Source organism: Rattus norvegicus, chromosome 3, assembly GCF_036323735.1.
Source record: "Rattus norvegicus strain BN/NHsdMcwi chromosome 3, GRCr8, whole genome shotgun sequence".
Classification (NCBI taxonomy): domain Eukaryota; kingdom Metazoa; phylum Chordata; class Mammalia; order Rodentia; family Muridae; genus Rattus; species Rattus norvegicus.
Window position 1 is genome coordinate 38,511,832 of NC_086021.1, and position 19,374 is coordinate 38,531,205.

General features: G+C 45.2%; 1 protein-coding gene across 2 annotated transcripts; it reads left to right on the top strand.

Moving 5' to 3' along the window:
- The first annotated feature begins 30 nt into the window (after positions 1 to 30).
- On the top strand, positions 31 to 12,517 carry B3galt9 (beta-1,3-galactosyltransferase 9). 2 transcript variants are annotated; one of them, XM_063282986.1, is made up of 2 exons: positions 31 to 475; positions 2,345 to 12,517. In XM_063282986.1, exon 2 carries the CDS (start codon positions 8,582 to 8,584, stop codon positions 9,554 to 9,556), a length of 975 nt encoding a protein of 324 aa, XP_063139056.1. In that variant the 5' UTR covers positions 31 to 475; positions 2,345 to 8,581; the 3' UTR covers positions 9,557 to 12,517. The 2 variants fall into 2 exon arrangements, with proteins under 2 accessions (XP_063139056.1, NP_001386696.1); NM_001399767.1 differs by lacking the exon at positions 31 to 475 and having other exon boundaries at positions 7,282 to 7,329; positions 8,453 to 9,811.
- Positions 12,518 to 19,374: the final 6,857 nt, after the last annotated feature.

A 19,374-nucleotide genomic window follows, 5' to 3' on the forward strand; every position in this document is an offset into this window, starting at 1 on the left:
CGTCATCTCCGCGCGTCCCTCCTGGCGCCCAGCGTCGGGCGGAAGCAGCACTACTTCCGGCTCCTCCTGCCCGCGGGGTACGTGGGAAAGAATGGCCGCGACTGTGGAAAAGGGCAGTTTGTCCGGTACCACCTGACAGCGCTTACACCTTGTGCTCCTGAACTAACGCTTCTTTTCAAGGCTGCTCTCCAGATTTGCACAATGTTTATTTTCCTCATCTACTTTTGTTTTTTCACCAAGTTAGGGTAATATTTCATCTTAACAGTTTTCACCTTGGAGAAAGAGCTCAGGCTCCAAATTGACATGTGACTATTCGAACAACCCATTGACAGTTGGTTCCTCCCAAACATGGTTCGCACACAGTTAAACAAATTTCTAACTGCGTGAGGTCTACGTCTAGTCGTAGGAGGAAGACAGCATAAATAACCAAACAAAATATACGGCAAAAAGCAAGTGCTGTGGAAAACAAAACTTGGTAAGGGAGTTGGGTAAGGGTTGCCGAGTGAGTTAAGCTTGAATCACAGCACGTACATATACGCTGTCCAAAATGTGGCTCTTCAACCACGACTGTTCTCTGCAACACTTATTACTTATCAACTAACTAGCTTGGGTCCCTTTAGTCTGTCCAGATAGAAGTGGTAAGCAAGAAGTTCTTTAAATGCTGCAGTGTGAAAGCTTTGTCTGTTTGATAGGACGGGGTTTCCCTGTAACTCTGGCTGGCCTGGAACTCTCTCGGTAGACCAAGATGGCCTTGAACTCAAAGATCTGCCTGCCTCTGCCTCTCCCAAGTGCTGGGACTAAAGGTGTATGCCATCATTGCCCAGCCTTTTTTTTTTTTTTTTTTTTTTCTCCCTATTTAAAGCTTTTGTTTCCCTTGTTTTACAGCAGCAACCAGAGCAACAGAGAGGGGCAAGAGGTAGGAGGAAAGAGAGAAGGAGTTGCTAACAGTTTTTATACAATCCATGAGTATTTGAACCCTTAGGTCTTCAAGGGTTACGCTTGTCTAGAGCTAATTCCCTAGCTCTTAACACCTGCTAGTGTTGCAGCTCTTGGCCCACAGTGCCTGAGAACCTTAGCTTTAAAGGCTTGACAGCCAAGCTAGATAGAGCCCATGTGCATACTCCAAGCACTTGCGAGGCGGAGGTAGGGTCATTAAGAGTTCAAGGTCTACCTCTGAGGTTGGGGAGGTGAGCAGGACCCACAGTTTCCCCTTCTCAATTATTACAAACTTTTTATCCTTCAGTCCTCTCTTGCTGTCTAGTTCTTCTGTCCTTCCTCCTTCCCTGACCACTCTGAAGCCTCTCTGCTGCTGCTCCAGCTGTCAATCACCTTGCCACTTTCTAAGCTTTCCATGCTGACTGATTCTCTTTTGCTGCCACGAGCGAGAGATGAGAGTTCCCATCCGCCATCAGCCTTTCTCTGCTGTCTCTGTTAGGAGCTCAGCACATGCTGCTGAAAGTTGGCGAGATCTCTGTTGAGAAGGGCCTTTTACTAGGCTTAATGTTGGCAACAGGAGGGTGAGAGGTGCAGGAGACAGTCTCCCAGCCAACTCTCTGAGTGACTCGATTACAACAGCACTCTCAGCAGCTTGATTACACGGCCAGAGAAGGGTCTGAATCACTCACAGTTATGGAAGTTTATGTTGGGGTCAATCCCAGCCTTTCCTTTTCAGACTGTCATAGCAATCTGAGAAGCTTCGAGGCCACCAGAAGCACCCCACCTATGATATAGGCAGAAATAGTTACAAGGTCATCTAAGGGTCATCCAAGCTTACTAATGCCTAGTGTAGCCAGAAGTCTGATACAAGCTGCTTCATACGGCCTTGATGGGTTGTACATTCAGGAGCTGGGGCAATCAGTTGTCATTGTGCATTCTTGGAGTGTTCAAGATGGCTGACATGAGGGTAGTATAAACTTGCTATCTGACTAATAGTTTCTTTGCTCAAGGAAGTGATGGCACAAGGCAGAACCCCACAGTTGTTAATTAGGAAGGAGTCAAACTGTCACATTCCCCAGCTTCTTATTTATAGGAAGTGCACACCAGACAGGGTGGGCTTTCTTTTTTTTAAAAAGATTTTATTTTATTTATATGAGTACACTGTAGCTGTCTTCAGACATACCAGAAGAGGGGGGGATCAGATCTCACTACAGATGGTTGTGAGCCACCATGTGGTTGCTGGGAATTGAACTCAGGACCTCTGGAAGAGGAATCAGTGCTCTTAACCGCTGAGCCATCTCTCCAGCCCCAGGGTGGGCTTTCAATGAGGATTTAAATAGCTTACCATTAACACTAACAATGATTTTTATTAGTCTGATAGTGCTTTTTTTTTTAAATTAAACTTTAGGGGATGGAGAGAGAGCTCATCAATTAAGGATACCGGCTGCTCTTCCAGGGGACCCAAGTTAAATTCCCAGCAACCGCACGGTGGTTCCAAGTGTCTTAACTCCAGTCCCAGGGGAACTGACACCCTTTTCTGGGCTGGGTACCAGAAATGCAAGTAATGCATAGACACGCGTGATGGTTTGTATATGCTTGGCCCAGGGAGTGGTGAAGGTGTGGCCTTGTCGGGGTAGGTATGTCACTGTGAGCATGGGCTTAAGACCCTCATTCTAGCTGCCTGGAAATCAGTCTTCCACTAGCAGCCTTCAGATGAAGATGTAGAACTCTCAGCTCCTCCTGCACCATGCCTGCCTGGGCACTGCCATGCTCCTGCCTTGATGATAATGGACTGAACCTCTGAACCTGTAAGCCAGCCCCAATTAAATGCTGTCCTTGTAAGAGTTGCGTTGGTCATGGTGTCTGCTCACAGCAGTAAAACCCTAAAGACAATACACATGCAAGCAAAATGCCTATCCACGTAATAAAAAGTGTGTGTTTGTGTGTACACACCATATCACATGTCCTGTGGAGGTCAGAGGACAAAAACAGAGATAGTTCTTTCCCTTTTACCTTCTGACCTATCTCAGTGCTTTAGAGATGCTCAACACCTGCTCAGTGACCCAGGGAGACTGGGCCCTCCACCTCTATCCCAATCATAGTCTCATCACACTGCCTTCAGGATTGGACAAAAAACAGCAAGACTTTTAGTATTAAGACAGATCTGAGACATGCAAAGGTCCACCCACCACGGGAGCCACCACAAAGTGCAAATATGTGGGGCAGAGATAGGGAGGAAGGAGAAGCCGGACAGTTGAGCATTATGAAGAGAGGCAGAACTGGAGACACGGAGACACGAGGAGGGTGGAAAGGAACAGCCTGATGTGTGCAGCCTGCCCTGCTACCTGATGCCATTGTGAAACCCTGGCCTGTTCTGTTGCTGAGGGCCTTGTCTGAGTCGGTGGCCATGTGGCTCATATTATGGCCAAAGACCCTGCGGGTATCCCTCTCCTGGGACGATATTGATATCCAAGAGCTCTGTGGAACTGACCCTACCTCTCAGCGGCTGCAGCAATGGGGAGAGCTGGTCCCACCCTTTGCTGGTGGCGGCATTCAGAAGAGCAGCCCCTGGTAGTGGACCCCCTCCCTTGTTTGCTATGCAGTGGCTTGGGTAAGGAGGAGATGCTTTCCCCATCCTTTTTGATATCTGCATCAGGCTGGTGAGCTGCCCCCAGAGGCCTAAGAGTGGGAGAGGTGGCCCTGCCTCTTGTTGGCTGAGGTGTTGGGTGAGCCTGCAGGGCCAGTACTGAAGAGCTCACCGTTATGGTGTAAGTGCTGGAAAACAGGCAGGTTGCTACCTCTCAGGCCCAGACCCAGGATAGGCCCACCCCAACCTCTACCCCATCTCTGAACCGCTGGAACCCGTTAAGCCACAGGACCTCCTTGACACAGGGCTAGGGCTACACCAAGATATTTGAAAGGAGTCTCAGTAAGGATCCAGTATTGATAGTAACAGAAATCAGACTTCAAACCAGATCAAGGTGGACATAAGGCTATCCTGTGGGACACACTACAACCTCCATGACGAGATTTTTTTTGTTCTGTCTTTTATTTTCTTTTGGGAGAGGAGGTTGCAAGGGTGGAGGGCAGATACAAAGGGACAGGAGATGAGTGGATTGGGGTGTATGATGTGAAACTCACAAGGAACCAATAAAAAGTAAATAAATTAAAAAAAAAACCAGAACTGTGTCAAGTGTTCCATACATGTAAACACTTTATATGCTATTACTTAAATTCCTACATCTTTATAAGGTAGTTATTATTACTACCTCTATATTTAGAGATGAGGTTAAAAGGAGTTTTGGATATCTTGCCTAAGGTTACAGTCATAGGATTTAGGGACAAACCAACTTCAGAGCCTTCTGTGCCTGCTGGGCTAGTATGCCCCGCTCACAGGCACTCACACACCTGCATCCTATCTAACTCAGGACCAATATTGCTGCTTCCAAAGGCTGTGTGGAAGTCCATGGTCCATGCTGCCATCGGCTGCTATGGACAAGGAAGCGTCTTTCGCAGCGGCATTGATGATTGCAGACTGATAACTGAGAATGAGAGACACTGAACGTTTCTGTGACTCTCCCACATCCCCACAAAGAAATGGTCCAGTGAGGAAGCTGTTGAAGAGTCCCTAAAATTGTAATAAAGACGTTTGAAGTATAGCTCTTTACAGTAGAAGGCTTCTAGTGGAGGGGAGGGGAACGACAGTTTTCTTTAAGGAGCTGGCTTTTGGGAGTTTGACCACACTCTAGTGAGCATATGGGCAACACAAATTTGTCTTGGTGTGCTTTTTTTTCTGGGGAGAGGGTGCAAGGGTGAGAGAGTAGACCTGGGTGAAATGAAAAGTGAGTGTACTTAGGTACAATGTATGAGATCCCCAAATAATTAATAAAAATATTATGTTGGAGAAAATTCAATTAAAAAAAGATTTTTAAAAAATTCCCAAGAATTGATAATAATTATTGAGAGAACAATACCTTAAGGGAATGCTTGCTCTGTGTGTGCGTGTGTGTGTGTGTGTGTGTGTGTGTGCATGTATATACGTGTGTGTTTGTGTATATGGTGTGTGTGTGCTGGTGCATGTATGTATGTGCATGTGTGGTATGTGTGTGCATGTGTGTGTGCATTTGTGTGTGGTGTCTGTGTGAATGTGCATTGTTTGTGTCTGTATGTATATGTGTGCGCTCGTGCATGTATGTATGTGCATGTGTGTGTGGTGTATGTGTGCATGTGTGTGTCTCTGTATGTGGTGTGTGCAAGTGTGTGTGTCTGTCCATGTGTGTGCCTCTTGTGTGGCCATAGTTTTGTTCATTGTCCAGTAGTTTTTGACTTATTTTTCAGGTCAGCATACAAAGTTTTATTTCATTATGGCATTTTAAAGCAAAATTTGTTGACTCTCTTATTCCTTTTTTCTTTCCCTAAGGGCTTTTTCTTAACCACCACCAACAAAATGTCTGTAAACAGCAGACAGGGAGGCCAATACTTGGGGAGAAGATACAGTATTTCTCGGTGTGGGAGCAGAATGGCTGTGGTATGAATATGAAAATCAGTAAGCTCAGTGCTGGGTAGAGTAGCCCATGCTTTTAATCTCAGCACTTGGGATGCAGAGGCAAGTGAACCTCCATGAGTTCAAGGCCAGCCTGGTCTACGAATTGAGTTTGGTCAGCCAGAGCTATAGAGAAACTCTGTCTCAAAAACAAAAAAACCAAAAAAACATTGAAATTAGCCTACAAGTAGACACAGTGTATAGCATAACCCCTACACGCTTCAAGAAAACAGCACTGTTTAGTTAGGGTCTTATTGCTGTGAACAGACACCATGACCAATGTAAGTTTTATAAAGGACAACATTTAATTGGGGCTGGCTTACAGGTTCAGAGGCTCAGTCCATTATCATCAAGGCGGGAGCATGGCAGCATCACAGCATCCAGGCAGGTATGGTGCAGGGGGAGCTGAGTTCTACATCTTCACCCGAAGGAGGCCGGGAACAGCCTGAGCATCCTCAGGAGCTAGGAGGAGGGTCTCCAAGCCCCTCCACAGTGACACACTTCCTCCAACAGGGCCACACCTTCTAATAGTGCCACTCCCTGGGCCAAGCACATGCAAACCATCACAAGCACTTATCAAATGCTAGGTTTCTTCAGTATACGTTAAGATGGAGTAAATGAAAGTTTCTACTTGGAGATAAGCTTATCTGAGGGAGGTAATTTGTATTTTTCTGTGGGGGTGGCTTTGAAACAGGGTTTCATGTAACTCAGCTGTGGCGGTTTGTATTTCTTTTTCCCTTTTTCTTTTCTTTCTTTTTTTTTTTTTGTGAACTAGCAATTATAAATTGATGAGGGTGAGAATGTTTTAATTATTTATTTACTTAATGTATATGAGTACACTGTAGCTGTCTTCAGACGCACCAGAAGAGGGCATTGGATCCCATTACAGATGGTTGTGAGCCACCATGTGGTTGCTGGGATTTGAACTCAGGCCCTCTGGAAGAGCAGTCAGTGCTCTTAACCGCTGAGCCACTTTTCCAGCCCATTTTCTTTGTTTTTGGTTTTTTTTTTTTTTTTTTTTTTGGTTCTTTTTTTCGGAGCTGGGGACCGAACCCCGGGCCTTGCGCTTCCTAGGTAAGCGCTCTACCACTGAGCTAAATCCCCAGCCCCTGTTTTTGTTTTTGATACAAAGTTTCTTTGCATAGCTGTGGCTGTCTTAGAATTCACTCTGTGGACAAGCCTGGACTTGAACTCACAGAGATCCAACTGCCTTTGCTTCCCAAGTGGTAGGACTAAAGGTGTGAACCACCACCAGCAGTAGTATTTCTTATAATTGATCTTCTGTAAATTAAGCCAGAAATTCAGAATCCCTCTCAAAGACATACATAGAAGACCTGTATATGATGTTTTTTGGGGGAGAAAAATATGTGGACTCACATGTATTCCTTAATGTTTAGAATAGTTTTACCATGTGTATGTACTGGGGATTAGGCACTATTCCTGACACACACACACACGTCGTCTCTTTCCTTGGGAGATGATGCTGTGTGAACATGATGTAGGTGAAGGACTTCCACATGTATTTTTACCCGGAACACAGCATGACGAAAAGGAGTCTGTTCCACGAGACACACTGGGTGGACACGTGGAAAGGTTTGCTTTTACTTTTTCCTTTTGTTCTGGAGTCTCACTAGTTGTAACATGATAAGCACTCACTGTCCTATCCTATGCAGGCAGTAGGTATTCTGGGACAAAAGCTCAGGGTGGTTGGCAAGAAACCTTATCCTTAAAGTTCGAGCCTCAAAGGACTGTGCTGCAGTTGCTGTCTGGCTGGCTTATCCTGACAACCTATTGTGCTTGTGAACTTAATAATTTCCGAAGTCCCAAAATTGCCCACAGAGAACATGCAGGTAAGTTTCTGACCATCTCCAAAGCATTTCAGCTATTAAAACAGGTCGTTCTACATGCAGATCCTCAGCGCTGAGAAAAGTGGCAAGTGGTGCAGTTTGTAACGGCAAGCATTTGCTTTTGTTTTGTGTTTTCCTATTCAGTTGATAAGTAGGAAAAGTAGGAGTCGGGATTCCTCAGTGGTTATGAGTGAACTTTAGATGGTGGCAGATCTGAGTTCAAATCATAAGCTTAACTTGGCGGTTAATCTATCGGAGAGTGGTATCCCTGGGGCTAAAGGAAGCAAACTGTCAAATCTGTGGTAGCACAATGGCTGGCACACAGCAAGCACCCAGGAGGATGCCACTCTGTAAGTTGCTTCCTAATAGTGAGGTTATAATAAACAGAGTTCTAGTTTCTTTAAAGTTCTGTAGCTCTGTTACAATTCTGTATTGTCCCTTCCAGATGGATACTTTCTGTCTCTCTGGGTGAGGTGGAGTAAGCCCGGCACAGGTGCACCAGGATGCTCTCTGCTAGGAATCTGCTCACATTGACAGACATGCCAGACGGGTTAGATAAAATGGAGAGTTATACCAGAAATGTAAATGTCCACCAGGGGATGGTGGACACCCAAAGCAACCACATCATGGAAAACAGTCCTTGTCCTTTGTAATCAGAGAGGAAACTGACCCAGGCGCTCCCATTCAAGAACTGTACTTATGGGGCTGGGGATTTAGCTCAGTGGTAGAGCGCTTACCTAGGAAGCGCAAGGCCCTGGGTTCGGTCCCCAGCTCCGAAAAAAAGAACCAAAAAAAAAAAAAAAAAAAAGAACTGTACTTATGTTCCCAGCGCCTTAGCCTTTTTCATATCTTTAGTGTCTCACATAGCATCTAGTTTATAATTACACACACACACACACACAACAACAACAACAACAACAACAACAACAACAACTCCACAACACTGGAGAAGAGGAAAACCTAATCCCGTGACCTGGGAGACAGCCACCCAGTAGAGGAGAGAAATAATAATAACGGAATAGGATGCACCACTAAGGGCCGTAAGAAGCCCACACAGGAGTCAGTGGGTGGGATAAACAGGGATGGAAACAGAGTTTAAAGGGACAAAACGCCTTTTCTCACTTAGGTGACGCTCTGCCGACTTCGGACTCACCAGTGGTGTTTCCTCCTCTTTAACGTCGTACTATTTCATGTGTTGCTCTTCGGAGCTGACTTTGTAGAAGAATATTTCTTACGTTCTTTGCCTCGCGTGGACATGAAAATTCTCAGCATTAAAAACAAGGCAAGAAAACTGAACCTGGAACCTTTAAGGCACAATCCTTCCAAGTACTATGTCCTGAGCCAGCCGGAGGTGTGCAACGGGAAGACCATCTTTCTGCTCTCTCTTATCTTCAGTAGTCCAGGGAACGCAACAAGACGGGAGCTCATCAGGAAAACCTGGGGTAGTGTGACCAGCGTCCGAGGCTACCCAATTCTCACGCTGTTTGCTCTGGGAATGCCGGCGCTGGTCGCTACGCAGGAAGAGTTAGATGCAGAGGCTCAGGAGAATAATGACATAATTGAAGGGATCTTCCTGGACAGTTCGGAAAACCAAACGCTGAAGATCATCTCAATGACCCAGTGGGCTGTAGCCTTCTGTCCCAACGCCCTGTTCGTTCTCAAGGCTGATGAGGACACGTTTATCAATCTACCAGGCTTGGTAGACTATCTTCTCAATCTGAAAGGTCAGATGGAAGGTATATATCTAGGAAGGGTTATCCATCAGGATATACCTAACAGGGACCCCCATAGCCAAGAATTTGTCCCTCTTAGTGAGTACCCCGAAAAATACTACCCAGACTACTGCAGTGGTGAGGCCTTTATAATGTCCCAAGATGTGGCTCGGATGATGTGTGTGGTTTTGAACGAAGCACCCATCATGGTGCCTGCTGATGTATTTGTGGGGATCTGTGCTAAGTCCCTGGGCCTTACACCTAGCCACAGTTCAAGGTTTTCTGGGGAAAGGCACATCACATATAACAGATGCTGCTACAAGTTCATTTTCACATCCTCAGAAGCTACAGATGCTGAAACTTCCCTAGCATGGAAAGAAATGAATGATGGGAAAGAATGTTCTGTGTTCGAGACTTATTATGGGCTCATCTCCTGCAAGCTTCTGACATACCTGGACAGCTTCAGGCATTTTCACTGGAGGAGCTCGGAAGACCGTGCTGGGTATTTTGGTGATTAGTATCCACTCGCTGTTAGATGTCTTCTTCTTACATTGCTGCTTTCCTACTACAGAAGGCAACTCTCTGGACCCATGCTATGTCTTCTCTGAATCTTTATTCACACCTAGCAAAACCACAAGACGTTCTCAGTGTTCTGATGTACTCAGTCTTGACATCTTGGTTTTGATGTTTAAGACATTTAAAACAGGATGGTGTGATACTTTTCAAAATAAAATCTCTCAGAAAAGAGAAAACATTAAGTTTCATTATAACATGATGTACAGATGTATTTTCTAATTTTAAAAATTTATTTGGTATGTGTGTGTGTATGCGTGCGCACATGCACAGGTGTGTATATATTTGTGTCACGAGGTATGCATGGAGGTCAAAGGACAAAGAACAGGAGTCAGTTCTTCCCTTCCAACATGTGTGTTCTAGGACTAATCGCCCTTGCCCAGTGAGCCATCTCACAGACCCACACAAGTGGTACCCAGGTAGAATACATTTTGAATGCGTAAATCCATTTATTTGGCATTCGTGCATCCTTGCATATCTTTTTTGTTGTTTTAATTTTTTAAAAGATTTATTTATTATATATAATTATGCTGTCACTGTCTTCAGACACACCAGAAGAGGGCATCAGATCCCATTACAGATGGTTGTGAGCCACCATGTGGTTGCCTGGATTTGAACTCAGGCCCTCTGGAAGAGCAGTCAGTGCTCTTAACCTCTGAGCCATCTCTCCAGCCCCTCTTTACATACTTTTCATGGTAAAAAAAGAAATCGTGGTAAAAAGAAATGAATGCTCTCTCTCTCACACACACAGACACACACAGTAACTATCATTTCTGTGAAGTATACTAGATTTCCTCAACTTATTCTTGTCAAATTGAGTTTGTTTGGCCCCTGGAGGGCCAGGGGAGCTATGGAGTCATGGGGATCAGGCCTGGAGTAGGAGTTGAGTAGAATCATGTCCAGACCCTGGAATTATTGTCCTAAGAAGGGCAGGAGTAGGACTCCTGTATGTCCCAGCGTAAGTAGACCCACGCCCTGACCTTTGCCTCACAAGAGGAGGTCAGGTAGCCTGGTAGCCAGGTTACATTTACTTTCCCTTTACAAGGTCATATCCAGCAGCAGCTAGAATTCCTCTTCATGCAGATATGGCATCCCTAGCACCCTGGCCTGGGCCAATTACACTCACTCCATAGCCCTTACTCACCCCTCAAAAGTCTGTTTCTCCTCAAGCTCTCTGGCTTATAGGTCCCTTGACTAACAAACCTCTGCCCACCTCCCAGAACGTAGAAACTTCTACTGAGTTTGGCGTTTATACACTGCATATGAGAGTGAAGTTGTGGCTGTCTTTTGTGCTTGGCCTATTGCCCTCACCACGATGTCCTCTCGTTCCTCTGTGCTGGCGCAAATGATCATTTTTTCTTTTTCTTTTCTTTTTCTTTTTTCCCTCTTTTTCCAAGACAGGATTTCTCTACATAGCTCTGACTGTCCTGAAACTCGCTCTGTAAACGAGGCTGGCCTGGAACTCAGAGATCCACCTGATCTGCTTCCCAAGTACTGGGGTTAAAAGCATGCACTACCACCACCTGTTGATAGCTCTTTCTTAAGGAGGAATAGTTTTGACCTCCTCTGGTGAGGCAAAGGTCAGGGCATGGGTCTGCTTACACTGGGACAAACAGGAGTCCTACTCCTGCCCTTCTTAGGACAATAATTCCAGGGTCTGGACATGATTCTATTCAACTCCTGCTCTACCATCGCCTGTCGATAATAGTTCTTTCTTTTTTTTTTTCGGAGCTGGGGACCGAACCCAGGGCCTTGCGCATGCTAGGCAAGCGCTCTACCACTGAGCTAAATCCCCAACCCTGATAGTTCTTTCTTTTTTTTTTTTTTTTTAAAATATATTTATTTTAGGTATATGAAACACTGTAGTTGTCCTCAGACACACCAGAAGCAGGCATTGGATCCCATTACAGATGGTTGTGAGCCACCATGTGGTTGCTGGGAATTGAACTCAGGACCTCTGGAAGAGCAGCCAGTGCTCTTAACCTCTGAGCCATCTCTCCAGCCCCTGATAGTTCTTTCTTAAGGAGGAATAGTACCACCCACATTTTCTTCTTTTTAACTCATGTGTGTGTGTGTGTGTGTGTGTGTGTGTGTGTGTGTGTGTGTGTGTGTGTGTGTGTAAGCACATCAGAGAACAATCCGGCAGATCTCTCCCTCCACCATGTGGTCATGGAGACCAGACTTAGGTTTTGAATCAGTTTTAGCAGCAGGTGTCTTCGCCGGCTGAGTGACTCACCAGCTTTGATCTGCTCATTCATTGATGGACACTTATGCTGATTACAAACTTTGACTATTCTGAACAATGTTACAAGGATTGTAGTTGTGCAAATATCCTGATTTTATGTCCTTTCAGAATATGTCCAGAAGGGAGATTTCTGGACGGGCACACCTTAGTTCTAACTTTTGAGGAACTGCCACATTATTTTCCAGAATGGCTGTATGGTGTACCTTCGTTCCAGTGGTATGCAAGGACTCCCTTTCCTTACGCCAGACTGTCCAGCAGGTCAAAATGACATCTCAGTGTCAATCTAATTTGCATCTTCCTGATGGTTAGCAATGGTATTTCTTCGCTTACCTTGACTAGTTGTGGCCTTAGTTTTTTTGCTATGTTTTTTGATGTGGTCATGCTAGGTTGCCCAGGCTAGTGTTGAATTTCTGGGTCACCCACAACCAGAACGACCAGATCACATCACTGTGTCCAGCTCTGTTGGCCATTTGCACATCTTCTTTGGAGAAATGTCAATTTATGATTTTTTTTTTTGGCTTGGTTTTGAATTGTTTGTTATTGAATTCCACACTCCCCTATTTTTTTTCTTTTTTCTTTTTTTCGGAGCTGGGGACCGAACCCAGGGCCTTGCGCTCGCTAGGCAAGCGTCTACCACTGAGCTAAATCCCCAACCCCCACACCCCCCTATTTTGTCTTTTTTTTTTTTTTTTTTTTTTGGTTCTTTTTTTCGGAGCTGGGGACCGAACCCAGGGCCTTGCGCTTCCTAGGTAAGTGCTCTACCACTGAGCTAAATCCCCAGGCCCCTATTTTGTCTTTGAGACAAGAGTTTCTCTGTGTAGCCCTAGCTGTCCTGGAACTCACTCTGAAGACTAGGCTGTCCTCAAACCCAGAGACTCCCTATCTAAGCCTCCTGAGTGCTGGGATTAAAGGCATATGCCCCTAGCCTCTACTTGGCATTTCTCCTATTTTTAATTACTTTTTCTCATATATTTTGATTATTAATCTCTGAACAGATGATGGGGTATTTCCTCCCATGACACGGTCTCTCATCACTGTTGACTTTTACCATGACTATGCAGCTTTTTATTTTGCCGTGGTCTCATCTGCATGTTTGTGCCAGTCTTGCCTGTTTGGTGAGTCATATGAAAACATGCCAACCCAGTGCAGTGCTGTTCAGCTCGCCTCCTACGGTCGATTCTGGTTGTTTGACATTTCCAACCTTATGTTCAAGGCTTCCCTCTGCTGTGACACCCTTTTTCGTGACATCCTTTTCCATATGTGCTCTGGGTTGAAGGTCTAATTTTATCCTTCCACGTGTAGATTGTTTTCTCTACCCATTTATTAAGGATAATATATCCTGGGGCTGGGGATTTAGCTCAGTGGTAGAGCGCTTACCTAGGAAGCGCAAGGCCCTGGGTTCGGTCCCCAGCTCCGAAAAAAAGAACCAAAAAAAAAAAAAAAAAAAAAAAAAAAAAAAAAAAAAAGGATAATATATCCTGTTCTTGGCATCATCCTTGGCTACTGGCCATTAGCTTTCATTTTTATTTCTGAGGGCTCTGTGCTGTTCTACTAACGCATGCGTCTTTTCATGACAGGCCCCTGCCATTTTGTTCACTGTGGCTTTGGAGTATATTTTGAAGTCAGGTAGTGTGGTGCTGCTAGCTTTGTTCTCTCTCTCTCTCTCTCTCTCTCTCTCTCTCTCTCTCTTTAAGATTTATTTTATGTAAGTACACTGTAGCTGTCTTCAGACACACCAGCATCGGATCTCATTACAGATGGTTGTGAGCCACCATCTGGGTGTTGGGACTTGAACTCAGGACCTCTGGAAGAGCAGTCAGTATTCATAACCACTGAGCCATCCCTCCAGCCCCGCTTTGTTCTTCCTGCTTGATATAGGTGTGATGAATTGGGGTCTTTTTCTCATCTACATGATTCACAATCTCTCTTTTCTGTTTTGGTGGGAGGTGTCATTGGGATTTTTGATAGATTCTTTGGGCATGAGAAACGATGACTTCACTTAATAGTAAGAATACTGGAGACTCAGAGAAGCAAAGGTGACACAATTTATGTTATGTCCTTGCAAAATTGGGTGTCCTAGAATGACAGACAGGTGGCATGATATGTGACTCTTCTTTCCTTTTTGACTGATTGAGGACACAGTCTTACACATCATCTAGGTTTTATCTTCTGCCCTGTAGCTTCAGTTCTCTTATGCTACACCCCGCTGCTTTAAAGCTTACTAGAAGAATTGTGCTGTAGGCAAGCTTGGGGGTAGTAATTTTTTATTTTAAGCTGCTGCTTGGTGTGTCTAGCTTAGTAGACTCTTGGGGATAGCTAGACTAGCAGGCATTAGCAGAGGTCTAGCATTTTCAGTTCACTTGTAGCTGGCTCAAGGCACCTTTGAAAATGAACCACCGTTACTAGGTCTGGCTTGGGCTTCTGGAACCCCAAAGCCCATCCCCAGTGACACAATTCCTCCAACAAGGTCACACCTTCTAATATTGCCATTCTCTAATGACCAAACATTTCATAGTTGAGACTGTTGGGGTCATTCCTATTTAAACCATCAGAATATCACATTTCATGTCTCTGATCTCTATTGATGTCTTCCCAGTAGTATAATAGTCCCTTTTCTAACTTTATCGGATACCTTTCGTAGGGACGCACCACCACCCACCAACTTGTTGGGCAGCAGTGCTGTTCTGCTTCCTGGTGGTGGTAACAGTGCTGCCTCTGTACAGTGTCTTTGGCTACAGTTATGTCGCCAATGGTTATGGATGTTTCAGTGGCCTGGGATCCATGTCTCTGTGGCAACACTGATAGGGCTTCAGGGGTCAGTCCTGTTCTAAGTTTTTTTTTTTTTTCTCTTTTTTTCGGAGCTGGGGACCGAACCCAGGGCCTTGCGCTCGCTAGGCAAGCGCTCTACCGCTGAGCTAAATCCCCAACCCCCTGTTCTAAGTTTTTGCAGGATGGACTTACCTGAGAGGATCCCTGATGGCGCCTGACTCCACTGTGCTCCAGGGCTCAGTGTCAAGATGGACAGCGGATGTGCCTGTGACAGATTGACATGGAGGCATAGGTGATACAGCTTTCCCATCAAGCCAAGGGCTGGAGGGAATTCCCCAGCAGTTTAGCCCCAGGGGGCAGACATTCAGTTGTAAATCTGGCGCTGATCATCATGCTTCAGCCTTGACGCGGGTCCAGGGAGGGATGTGTTCCAGAGATGTTGTGTGACAGAACTTTTCCTAAGGAGACACTGTACATTTGTACTCTCTCCAGATAGGGAGCCCACAACAGATTAAAGTCCAGAAACCACCAAAGTGCAGCTTGGTGAACCAATGAGTTCTGTTGGGGTTACTTCTAAGAATATGGGTAAAGTGTTACAGAAGCAGAAATAACTCAGCACCATCACCAAAGCCAATCTGAGCCTGTAGGCAACTCAACAAGTTGAAGAGTGATTTTTTAAATGACTCAGTTTTAGCTACTTCTCCCACATTTGTTTCTGTTTCTTCTAGGCAACTAGTAAAGTATCAGTCTTCTTTGCAGTTTGACTTCTATCAGCTTTATTGGTTATTCTGGGAAGGCGGGGCCTAGTGAATCTGGTCAGTTTCAGGAACTTCCTGAAATCATTTTGAGTTGTTTTCTCCTCTGCTTAGAGAGCTTCCCTGCAGGATGTATATTTTTAACCTCAGAGGAAATGGTTACAGGACAGGTAAAGATCCCAGAGTGGACTACATGTTGCAATTTGGGTTCTGAAGTCAATAGGTCACAGTGGCATCTTGAACATCGGCATAAAGCATGCTGCTTAGTAGTGATCCACATCTTGGAGTGTTCGGACATAGCAGTGATACAGGTCTCTGTGATTGGAGCTGCAGTGACAGCCATGTCCTGGGAATGGTGGGGCACAGTTGTGCTATGGACCATGGCAGGAGGGAGTGGTGTAGCAATGACTTCATTCCCCATCAAGTGGGATACTTGAGCGTCTCATACCACAATCAAAGTTCAGATGCAGGAATGTGAGACACTGTGGCTGTTACTTCCAGTGGGTAGGGAGATAAACCAGCCAAGGATGCTACCTTGCAAAGGGCTGTCATGAAAGTTTAAGTACCAAGATTGCTCCTCTGGATAAAGCTCTGGTGCCCTGGAGCTGCAGACTGGTGTAGGCCTTGGAGGGAAATGGCTTCTTCAGTAGATGTGTCTATTTCTTGAGGGGCAAGGCACTATGTAGCTCACTAACTGGAGTCACTGACAGCTGTTTTGCTGGACCTGGGTTCCAAATAGTCAGGGACATGATGCAGCAGCAATGGGAGAGGAGACGGAGTGCTTCTTAGACAACGTAGTATCACGGAGAAGAAACCTGTAGCAATGTGATGTGCTACCCTGTGTGAACATGGTGCAGTGTGGAAATGCTTCAGAACATAGCTGCTACTTACCCCCACTGTGGTTTGCACGTTAGCTTGTTTCCTACAGAAGCTTGAGGCTGCGAGACCTTGGGTTAGGATCAGGAATGTTGGCGTATCCAGTGTTCCTCAGCAATATGGCTTACAAGCCTGCATACTGGTAGTGGCTGTGATGCTGTCTTAGGAGCTGGAGGATGAATGTGGCCAGAGTGTTAGTGGGAACACAGACGACTTCCACGGTGGAGAGGTTGTGGGCCAGTCCGTAAAAGGCTTAAGACATGTCAACTTTCCCCTCAAAGAACTTCAATAGCAGAGTAGCTGTTTCTGCAGGCTCAGTGGAGAGTTGTATAACTTTGACCCCCTCTTTAGGGTTTCACTGGCAGAAATCGCTGTTGGTCACCTCAGAGGCAAGACATTCAGATGTCTGTGCCTGTCTTTGTCCCTGGCTATATTGTTGGTGTTTCTCTGAGCTGTTCTGGTTTGTGGACAGTCTCTCGACCCTTTATATTATCTAATATTTACATCACTAAAGATATGAGAGGTATAAACTGAGGTAAAAACCCGCTAGATAAGCTAGGTAACTTTATTCTTAACTATATACAAAATATTTATTTATAAGCCTGATCCTAAAACTAAACTGCTAGCTTTTTAGAAATCTGTATCATTGTACAGAGCTAGCCTTTTTCTTTAGGTTCTCCAAATCCAAGAGGGCTCCTTAGCTCTCCTTCCAAGCATACTGTTTTACCTGTGTCCTGCAAGCCCAAATTGAAAATCCCTATCTCTTACCTGGAGCCCCTTCCATAAAGGCTCTTTCAAGGCAAAAGAGCTCTATCAAAGGCCCAGTTGCTTATAAAGGAAGCCTCTAGCTCCTCCTATATACCCATGGCAGGCTGGACCATGTCACCACCATTGTGAGGGGGTCCAATTCAAGTCAGTAGGGGCTGAACATTTCACTTTTACAGTGGGGTAGCTCCAGGCCACCTGGCTGATTTTGCCTTGGAGCACAGAGCAAAGAGCACGAGATGTATCCAAAGCAACTTGCCTAAAAACAGGCAGGACCTTTCCACTCTTTAGCATCGTATCTATGGAGGCTTTAGAGGCTCACCCAAACCGCATCTCTTCAGAACACAACTAACTGCATCTGACATGCACAGTATCTACTTAAGCTTTTATATATTGGTAACAATTAGGTTTTCCGTGTATAATAACCAAATATCCTATAACTAAGTCTCTCGTCTCCCGTCTCCCCCCACCCCCCCCCCCACACACTTGCATTTTTTTTTTAGTTTGGGTTTTGTTGCTGTGAAGACATAATGACCAAGGCAATTCTTATAAAGGCAAACATTTAATTGGGGCTGGCTTACAGTTTCAGATGTTTAGTTCAACATCATCATCATCACAGCAGGAAGCACAGCAGTTATGTGGGCAGACATGGTGCTGGAGGAGCTGAGAATTCTACATCTTGATCAGAAGGCAGCCAGGAGGCTTTCCCACCCCGTGGAGTTTGAGCATAGGAAACCTCGAACCTCAGCAAGCACAGTGACTCTTCCTCCAAGACCACACCTACCCCAACCAGGCCACACCTACCCCAACCAGGCCACACCTTCTCATAGTACCATTCCCTATGGGTCAGGCATTCAAACCCACGGATCTACGGAGGTCAAACCTATTCAAACCACCACTTACGAAATGCAAAATAGTAACGTATAGCTCTTACTCAATTTGAATTTTAAAAAAAGCACAATAAAAGCAGAATAAGAGCTAGTGGCACACACCATTAATCCCAGCTCTTGGGAAATCTGAGACAGGTGAATCACAGTGAGTTTCAGGACACCCAGGAACTCAGGGATCCAAGAGAAGCCCTGTCTCAGAAAAACAAAACAAGACAAAGCAAACATGCCATACACAGGAGAGAGGGCACTCCTCTGAAAACCTGAAGTTAAATAGTTGAATAATTAAGTCAACATCATGACTCGGGAAGGTGGTTGGCAGCATCAAGAGGAATCACCATTTAATGGACACAAAACTTTAGTTTTGAAAGAGTTTTGGAGAGGGACAGCAGTGATCATTGAACACATCTACACATAAATAATGCACTGAAAAGTACACTTACAATAGTTATACTTCACCATGTGATATACATGTGTATATGTTTATTTTACTGCAACCAAAGTGGGAAAACATAACATCACGAGAGTCATTAAAACAAGTCATTTTGAATATTTCATGCCAGGAAGGATCTGACTGTAGCCTAATTAGTGATATCGGCTGTAGACACATGATCCGTGTGGAAAAAGGAAACTTGGATTGGTGGAGGAGAAATGATGCAACTAGACCAGGATTCCAGTCATTAGAAATTCACGTTACAGGAACGGATGATTTATCAACCTCAGCACAGCTTAAAAGAAACAATTCCTGGTTCCAAAGCTCACGCAGAAACCCCTAGATGAATGTTCTGAGTAGAGAGCTTTGCTGTTTAAATAGAGTGACACTGGGAAAAGTTGAAACAGTGACAGGGCACCTTGGTTTGTACACGCTGACCCTTCTGAGTGACAGGGCACCTTGGTTTGTACACGCTGACCCTTCTGAGTGACAGGGCACCTTGGTTTGTACACGCTGACCCTTCTGAGTGACAGGGCACCTTAGTTTGTACATGCTGTCCCTTCTGAGTGACAGGGCACCTTAGTTTGTACACGCTGTCTCTTCTGAGTGACAGGGCACCTTAGTTTGTACACGCTGTCCCTTCTGAGTGACAGGGCACCTTAGTTTGTACACGCTGTCCCTTCTGAGTGACAGGGCACCTTGGTTTGTACATGCTGACCCTTCTGAGTGACAGGGCACCTTGGTTTGTACATGCTGACCCTTCTGAGTGACAGGGCACCTTGGTTTGTACACGCTGACCCTTCTGAGTGACAGGGCACCTTAGTTTGTACATGCTGTCCTTTCTCTTCTGACTCTGGACATTAGGAGCCAGAGTGCCTCTCTGATCACCCCACACTAGACTTCTTAGATCTGAAACCCTCAATGATGATCACCCACTGATGAATGAAATGAGTTAAGGAAACCTTCTGGTTAAAGCATCATCACACCCCTTTCCTTGTAACCACAGCATAGTAAAAGCAACACACAGCCAAAG